The sequence below is a fragment of the Diadema setosum genome, chromosome 4 (genome assembly GCF_964275005.1).
Source record: "Diadema setosum chromosome 4, eeDiaSeto1, whole genome shotgun sequence".
Classification (NCBI taxonomy): Eukaryota; Metazoa; Echinodermata; class Echinoidea; order Diadematoida; family Diadematidae; genus Diadema; species Diadema setosum.
The window spans coordinates 38,260,426-38,270,053 of NC_092688.1; the positions used below are offsets into that span (position 1 = coordinate 38,260,426).

A 9,628-nucleotide genomic window follows, 5' to 3' on the forward strand; every position below is an offset into this window, starting at 1 on the left:
CTTTGATAATGACATCAAAAATCTTTGCAAATTCATATAAAAATTGGGGTTTGCCCTCCTCAATGCAAAGACTTGACTTGAGAATGCACAAGTAGCCATTGGTCATATAGCATGGCAGGTGGAGTGTTGGTCTTCAGAATGGACAACTGACTGCCTCCCTTCTATGACTTCTGATTAGTGGAACAGGCATAAGACCTGCCCCCCCCCCCACCCCCAAAAAAGAGAAAACGTATGTCTAGACCTTTTAAAATTGATCATTTTATGTGTACTCAGTGGTCAAGAAAGCCATGCTTCTACAGAGACAAACAAATAACAAGATGTGTAGTTCACAAATTGTGCCATTCTAATATTTTCCTCTGAGTAATGTGAATTCATTTTCTTCCAATATTGCATAAAATATCTACGCTGTTCTTTACGAACCTTCACGCTAGAAGAGCCAGGATTGTTCGTCTTCACAATCCGGTAGAGCAGATCTCCTGTTGCACCTCTTATCGAGCTCACTGTCTGTCAGAATTTGTGTAGTACACTGTAGTGCAATGCTGCCAGATGAACCCTGTAAGTACATGTAATAATGGCACAGAGAGGAATTGAATTTTTTTTTAAAATTGTTTATGTAGGCCTGCAAGAATGTGGTTAACTAGATGCATGTAGGAACTCTTGGGAAAAACAAATACCGGTAATCACAAATAATGACTGCCATTAGTACCGGTACCTCCCCACATAACCAGGGCAAGTGAAATTGTAATGATGACAACTGAAAATAACTGACTGCAGAAAGTTCCTTGTCTGATAGGAAAGTGACTTTTTTTTTCCACATGTAAAATATGAAATCGCATTACATTAGTCAACTAATATAGGCAACATTTTGGGGCAAGAAAAAAAAAATGGACATTGAAGATTTCACTTGCCTAATGGGCAAGTGAAGACAAACAATAATGGCCAGTCCTGGATCAATTACAATCTAATAATATGTTTTGGAACACACCATCCAACCATTCGGCTACAAGTTTTAGAGCTCAATGGGGAAGCAAGGCTGTCATAGCAGAAGTCAGAGTCATAGAATTAACTGTTACTGAATATGTATGATTGATAAGCCTTCTAATGTAGCAGCGATGAAAATATACAGAGCCAGCCAGCCCGGCTGGCTGGCTGGTACGTGCGGTCTCAGTTGGTAACTGTTGACCCCATATGCCCATACAAGTACTACGTGGTATCTAGAATCGATAGCTACACGCAGGTACCGATGTAACTGTGTTGTAGTGAATGTCTTACTAATCTTCGATAAATTTTAGGTCTAGTAATGTAACGTTAGAGGTGTTCACTTCATAGTATAGTACGATTTAATGAGCACACAACTTGACTACTAGTACATTAAAATCCCTCCATGATCTTAATTTTACTGACATTGAGTGATGTTCCACTCAAAACGCTACAGACGGAGCTTATCAACCTATCGAAACCGTGAAACTGTTAGTAGTGATACAGCAATTATAGGCCGACCAGACGCCGTGCGAACCCTGTCGCGATTATTGCAGCGACTGGGCTGCGTATAGTTACGGTACATGTACGATAGCTACTGTATAATAAGAGTCGTCTACACAGTGGCAAAACATACCCGCTTTCTCTGATCCAGCTTCAGAACTGCTGATCCGCTTTGTTTTTCAGCTCTCTGACGATGAGTTTGGCTTCCATTTCCCAGCTTGATAACAGGGATAGCTATGGGCTCCAGGATCCTCTTTTTGGGCGCAAATCCTAGCCGAGTATACAGCACTACTTAGCTCCACTACAAGCGATCACTCCATACGAGGCTGTACAACCTAGTGCGTAGTAATGTACATCGTAGTAGAAGGGACCATCTATCCCACTGGGCTCGCGTCAGCAAATGATTCTCAACGAACCCAATTTTTTCGAGTAGCGTCATCTTTAGGGAAGTTGTGCAGACTTACACCCCATCTTTTGTGTCTTTGCTGCGGTGATGACGGCACACTTCCTCGGCATTTTCTTGAAATACTTTCTCCAACTTTCCTACAAATACCCCGGTACACAAGATCTCTGCACTGTGAAGTACAGTTTAGGCGAGACAGTCGCACTATGAGTTCCTGTTGGTGCGTCACAGTGTCACCTGACAAGGCACGTGACCGGTCCTTGCTTTTTCTGGGGGCGTTCCCGACTACCCGAAAAATGAGCGATTTAGGCGATTTCAACTGAGTTTTTTGAAGTTCACAGATCTCTTTGAAGAAAAGTATATGTGATTTCTAATAGTATTGACACAGTATTTTCATATGATCATGCATTATAAAATTAAAAGACCCGCCCTTTAATATTAAGGTGGTTAAGTTTAAGGTACTGTTCGATCGTACGACTGTCGGAAATGATCCTCTTTGTCAAACTTGTTGGTACTTGTCACGGCTAGTAGTAGCATGCAAAACACCAAGAAAATGGTGTTGGTGCCTCACAATTTTGCTAGTTCTTTGCAAAGGGTATCTATGGAACGAGAGACACCCATAGGTACATGAGTGTAAAGGTCTTTAGATACATTATCAGATAGAGAGAAATTGCAAAGGTACAAAGACATCTTGTATATAAAGCAAAAGCAAAAGCAAAACAGTCGGAAGTAACCAAGCGACGTGGCCTCAGGAGAACAACACGCAGCTGCGCATGATCAGGCATCTACAAAAACAGAGAGCGATGAATTAGCTGACCAACAATATGCCACCTTGGAGGAGGATGTGTTGAAGATTTTACCCCCGTTGGTAAAACATCAAGGGTGTTTGCTATTACAGTGTAGATCACTAACTGCAAGAGAAAGCCAGCACCAAAAGGCTTAATAAAAATAGGGGATTGGTCGTAGGTGATTCCATCATACGGGTACCGAGCTCAAATTAACAGTGGATCTGATATACGATGTCGTGAAGCTACGCAATATGCACGGACCAGCAAGTTGGAAAGAATTTCTTAAAATTCTAATCAATACCAATGCGCCCGAATCACTCACTCTAAAGGCATCCCGATGCAACACAATGCACGATATGAAAATCAAAGGTTTCATACCTGCATCTGCAGACAAGAGAGTCACTAAGAAAACGCCAGAGCACAAGCTCAAAAATGACCACTCGAGCAGAGACCAAGAACAAAAAGAAGAGAACGCTACCTTTTAAATGGGAAAGTCTCTGAATAACTGTTTCCACATGCAGTTGTGTAGTGTGGCAACATTTTGTTGAAAAGCAGTTAATTATGATGACAAGTATGGTGTCTTTAAATGGTAATACCTGGATGCAGGGCCTGGAGAGAATGTTGACAAAAGTGGTGTGAACACCCATGCTGGAAAACCAGTATTTGCCAACACCCTAAACTCACATGCTGGTCACACTGACACCCAATGGGATATGGGGTGCCAGGTGAACATGTCCATAAACTGGTTGAAATTGGTGGCTACATCTCAAAAACATTCACATTCAACATGTGAGAAACGGTGGTGAACACTAAATTGAGAACTTCAAGAGGGATGGTTACAACGCCAACACAACTATTGTGTATGAATTTTACAGACGTTGGTGGCGCGGTTGCAAGACGTGCTACAGACGTAGAGATACCTACATACCGAGGCGTTCGGTTCCAGAGATTTGTTCATTGCTTGGAGATGCTGGCAACATTCATTCCGTTGCAGGGATAAGGAAGGCGATTCTGCACTATCAATCCACTGGGAGTCTGAGCGACCAACCATGAGCAGCGCCACCCTCTGTTTAGAGCGAGGAAGACTTGGGCTTGATCCACGAGCGTAGTACGCTTTTGGACGTCTCCAGATCTGCAGAAGGTCCTTCTCAGCGAAACCGAGCGGACTATTTCCTAACCATTCGTAGGGCAAGGAGGAAGCTAGGATTGATCGCTACCGGGACCAGGTATTGCCAGCTGATAAGGACGGTGAACCGGGTCAAGCGTCTCGACTACGCACTCGACTGCCTGAGTAGGAACGAACAGTTTGACAACGTGATCTTCTCCGACGAGTTGAGCGTGCAGCTGTTGGGACAACCATGCGAGGGTGTGCTTTAGGCATGTAGTGGTCACACATGCCAAATTTGGAGCCAATTGCTCGAAAAATGACAGAGTAGTTTGATCCACAACATCCCTGTCTAATTCAGTTAACAACATGGTACTTGTTTTGCTTGAGCCTCGCGAGGTCTATGACTGGACTAAACTAGCAACTCTGACAATGATGTTTGCTGACACTACAAGGATTCATTAGCGACCTCTGACCCTGAGCTTACCGACGCCACAGATCTGTTGTCGCATTCATTGCCTGACTTCATATATCCTTTTCTCTAAAACAGGCTGCAGGCAAACTGAGTTGCACTGAGCCTAGGTACAAACAGTTAAGTGATATAGAGAAACAGTACGATCACTTGGCCTGAAGAAGTCCACAGGAGTGGACGAAAGCTAGCCAGTCAAAAAGTCAAGTAAAAAAAGGTTGGTAGAAGTCTAAATCTCCTATTGTATGATTTCTCCGAACGATGAAAGTTTTCTGCATCAGTTAAGTGATATCATATTTATCTTTCATTACATTTATCAGGAATTGCTTTCTGCACACACCAAAGGGATGTGACATACATACATAAATGCCAGTTCATGGTGAAGCAAAGACATAATTCAGAGCTTCTCTCTCCACAATGGTGAGATCAGGGTTCCAGAAATCGACCATGAGAATCGCCCTTGGTCCCGACCCGGAGCTCACGGCCCCGTCTCCTGCATTCTCCGCCTCATGCAGGTAGGAGTCATCGAAGAGGAGGCACTCTCCCTCCCTCCATCTCCTGGTTTCCCCGGCAACCGTCAGGGAGCATCTCTCAGGAATGTGCAGACCTGGAAAGAGTGAATACACATCGAGATGCGTCACAATGGTAGTACTTCCAGACAATCAGAAAGAAATTTTACAAATCAAGAAAAATATCTCAACCTACCATAACACTGCCAGATATTGAAGCTATTATGTATTCAGAGAGGAAAATTCTCAACCACCACAGAGTAATATTTCCTCATGTTAACAATTCAATTAAGCCCAGTTACATGCTAGCATCTTGAGACTATATAATGAATAAATTTGAAGAAATTCATCTCAACGACTGTCCTCTACTTTGGCAGTTCTCAGACTTTCATGGACTAAAGTTATAGGACATTCATTGCATTAAACACAAAACTGCTCAAATTTTGCAAAACTTTACCCAAAAAAAAAGAAATTAAACAACCTCAATCAACAACCATCATTCTTTTTTGTCCTATCTTTGTTTCCCCCATTCACAAATGCATCCATTATGAAAGATGTACATGTACCCTTCCCATCCCCGCTTACAAGTACACATACTTTATTCAAATAAAGGCTTGAGCAAATAACAAATTGCAAAGCAGGTGGGCAGGACAGATGGCCTGCAGCATGAATGATATGGCTAGATCCTGTCCAGACACACGCACACAAAAATTACCAAGATGGCATCTGATACGGAGGTTGCAGGGTCCGTAGTGGGGAGTGATGTGTGACCCGGGCCGGAGGACTGAGAAACAGGCGTATCCGAACGACACGCCCGACATGCGCGATTCCAGCTGCTCCAGGATTGAGACGGTACGCGGGCATCTCCCGCAGTTCTCCTCTATCTTCCGACCCTGGTTCCACAGGTGGAAGACGATCCAGGACCCCGTCGGAACGTTGTTGGTGGCCCATCCCGCACCATCGCCTCCGACGTACTGCATGTAAAGCCTGTCGAAATCCTCCCTCACGTCCTTTGCTCGATTCTCCAGCAGTCTGATGTCACTCTGCAGTGAGATGTCGAAAATATCTTCCAACGCAAACCACGGGGGTGTCCTCAGTTTCTCATACAAGAAAGTCGTCGGATTCTGCATGCGCGAGCTGCCTTGATTCAGATCTCCCTTTTGCCCTGCTGACCTTTCCTGTATATTACTTTGGAAGCTCAGACGCAAATCTTCCAACCGTTCCCGCCCTTCAGAGGGTTGCATTGCCATGAAGGTATCAAGCTTCACTGTCCAGCTGCCATGATTACCATTCTCCCAACATCTTACGCAATCTGGAGAACTACACTTGGTGAAGTCATCAGAATTTTTGCGGTCTTGGCTACTGACCTTGAAACAGAGCAAAACAAAATGAAAATAAAAGAATACAGATAAACTTAGTCCATTTCACCATTGTTTTCTTCATTACTTATCAAAAAAAAAAATTGAATACCAGTACCGGGTGTTAGACAAGTAGCAAAGCCGGATATTGATAAGATATCAGTTGGAGATTTGGAAGTAAAACCATCGAGCTCTGTGAAAAATCTGGCTGTATGGTTTGATTCTTGTTTAAACATGGAGAAGCATACATATGTATATCGACCACATGCAAGTCTGCGTTTTATATGTTGCATAACTCGCGTCACATTCATAGATATTTGAGCCAGGAAGACATTGAAACTCTCTTCATAAGCAGAAGGCTTGATTGTCATTGGTTATTGTTTGGCTTGCCAGATTCACAGATAACCCAAGCTTCAGCACGTTCAGAATGCATACAGTGCGAGACTTGTGTCCAGTTCGTCAAATTTTCACATATATTTTATACACCTGTTCTGCTGAAGTTACATGGGTTGCCAGCAAGGAGAGTTTGTTAATTATTTATTAATAACTGCATGGTCAAGCACCTGGCTTTTTGTCAGAATTAATCACCAAAATCATATCCACATAATTTACGAAGTACACAGGATAAGTTGCTCCTAAAGCAACCTCACTTAAAAACAAACATGACTTTGGGGAATTGTGCCTTCAGTTGTGCTGCTCTAAAACTTTGGAATAAATTACCTGAAAAAATGAGAAAGGCCCCATCACTTGCTGTCTTCAAATATTTGTTGAAGACTTACCCTTTTCAGAAGCCTTTGATTAATTTGTTATTTTTGTGTGTCTAATCAGTAACAATGTGAGGAGCTCTTTTAAATCACAGCGCAGTAGAGTATATTTACATAGTAGCTGCACTATACAATTTTTCTAATTATTATTTTGAATCAAATTTATTCATTTATTTAGAAATAAAATTCTAAAGGAAAAACAGTATTAAAGGGTCACAAAGTGTAATAAAATCACTAAGTCCCATTTGTTCCCCTCAGTCTTCCTTTAAAGAGACGGTTTAGTTTTGGTTGAGATGGGGGAATCAGATTTAATTTTTTTGTGAGATAACTAGAAACCATTTACGAAATACTAAAGATCATACAATTCTAAGAGAAATTTAACATTCATCTGATTAATATAGGACCACTTTGTTTTACTTTGTTTTTGGATGCTTCAGCCATATCAAAACCAATGTTCATTAAATAAATTTTGAATTCCTCTTAGAATTGTATGCTCTTCTGTATGTCATTAGTGGTTTCTACTTATATACACACAAAAACAAATACCATAATACTAGTATACTGATCTTATAATTCTATACAAAAGTTCAACAAAGTCCATCAAGAAATGTGGGTAGCTGAAAACACATAACAAGCAGACCTTTCTGTGAACAAAGACAAAACAAGCTAGGGCACAACCACTACCAGCAAAAAAAAAAAAAAAAAAATATGAGCTCACACCGGAAATGTACATCTTTTGACCCTGTACACGGCTGGAAATTGGGGGCAGCATCACAAAAAAAAAGACTCACTTACAAAACCTGTATACTGATAGACCTTCAATAAAAAAAAAAAAAAAAAAAACTTCAACAAAATTCATCAAGAAATGAGGGTAGCTGAATACAAAAGTAGACCCTCAAAGTTTGACCTTTCTGTGAACAAAGACAGATCAAGCCAGGGTGCAGTTACTACCAGCAAAACTTTTGGGTACTACCCGGTACCAGCAATAGTTGTAGGCTGGTGTGTGTTGCCTGAATGCAAGCTTGCCACGTAGTCCTTCTGCCTAATTCTTTCCTCCCCTGCCCATTTTTTTTTTTTTTTTTTTAATGGGGTGGGGGAGGAGTGGGAGGGGTGGCCATCCCAAATGCCATATACATGTAATTTGGCTTTTTTTTTAGTCTTTATACAATTGTTGAAAAAGGTGTAATTGGCAATACTGTTTTGAGGGGCCTTTTTATTATTTTTGCTTGAGATGGAGATCCAGGTTTTAACTTTTTGCAAGATAATCAGAAACCTCGTAAGTGAAATGTTATCCCCAGAGCACACAATTCTGAGGAGGTTTTAGAAGTTTATTTGATGAAAATTGTTTGGTTTTTTTTTCAATGGCTGAAATATCCAAAAACATACCACTGAAACAAAGTGGTCCTAATAAAAGGTGCACCCCACATTTACAATGTAGGAACACTTCTGTTTCCACACATCTCAGCTATTTCAAACCCAATTTTCATCAAAGAAACTTTTAATTCCCCCAAAATTGTGTGCTCTATAACATTTTGTAAAAGAGGTTTCTTATCATCCCTCCAAAACTTAAAACCTGAATGCCCATCTCAACCCAAACTAAAGGGCGTACCATCCCTCTAATTACCATCTACCAGTCAACAGGATGCACAAACAACCTCTTTAGGTTAGGTCACTTACCTTTCTACCGCATCGCCAACTCCTCCATGTTATCCACAGGAGGATGACGAGCCCAATGAAAGCAGAAACCGAGTATGACAAAGATGGGCGATGGTTTCGCTCATCCTCCTCATTCATGATTGCTATGATTACGAGCTTTTCGAGATCCAAGTTTCAGAGACCTGTTGGTGAATCATATTGGGAAGAAAAACACAATAAAAAAGGATGAATTAGTAATGACATTAATAATACATTAGTGGTGCAGCCTATCATCTCTCAGCACGAAGCTGAAAGACCAGCTGGAAAACATCCGCTAACCATGGTACTACGTCATAATCCAAGCTCCATACGTGTATCGGCAGAACAGACTCCAACCTCACCCTAAAAATGTGTGTTTTCCCTCCGATCTACAAACTTTTGTTTGATATAACAGCCAAAAAACAAACAAACAAACAAACAAAACTGTATATGCATAACCTACCCAACCCTCAAATTCTGCCTTTTGCTAGATACATTGATATTGCGTATGATTGTGCTGCAGCCTTTGCAATCGAATTGCTGTGCAGAGAACCTGATAGTGCTGCTGATAGATTAGCTATTTCCCCACTGTATGCCATATTAAGCAATTTTGGTGAGAAATACGTGTCTTTCTTTTCTTCTTTTCCTCGAGCACAACCAATGCTGTTTGTTTCTGAAGTATACGATCTGCACTCATTGCACATACAACGTATCACTCACTGCCAGCCATAGATGCTATAAAAAAAAAAAAAAATGCCTACCTACACTAATTTTAATTTATCTATCATTTGATACAATTTGTTGTTGTTGTTACAAACATCACCTCACTGTCACAGTACATAGGGTGTACATCTCATCCAAGTTTAGCTAGAAGAAGCAGCTAGTTTGTCCAGCTTCAGGGAACACCTCAACAATAAATAAAAACCCTCCTCAGTGCAGATGCCACAAGAAGACCAGTGTAGGTCATCCAATAAACCTTACACCTTGGGCTACGGGGGATAAAAAAGAGTTTGCGTCCTTGCTGATCACTAAAATTTACTTCGTTTTCAGGCAACTTGTTTGTTTGTTTTTTGTTC

The 9,628-nt window shown here is 41.3% G+C and overlaps 1 protein-coding gene across 1 annotated transcript; it reads right to left on the minus strand.

Moving 5' to 3' along the window:
- Positions 1–4,621: 4,621 nt before the first annotated feature.
- On the minus strand, positions 4,622–8,672 carry LOC140227228 (aspartate beta-hydroxylase domain-containing protein 2-like). The gene is made up of 3 exons (XM_072307655.1): positions 8,556–8,672; positions 5,472–6,123; positions 4,622–4,854 (listed from the first exon to the last, which is right to left on the minus strand). Exons 1-3 carry the CDS (start codon positions 8,670–8,672, stop codon positions 4,622–4,624), a joined length of 1,002 nt encoding a protein of 333 aa, XP_072163756.1.
- Between the last annotated feature and the right edge of the window lie 956 nt (positions 8,673–9,628).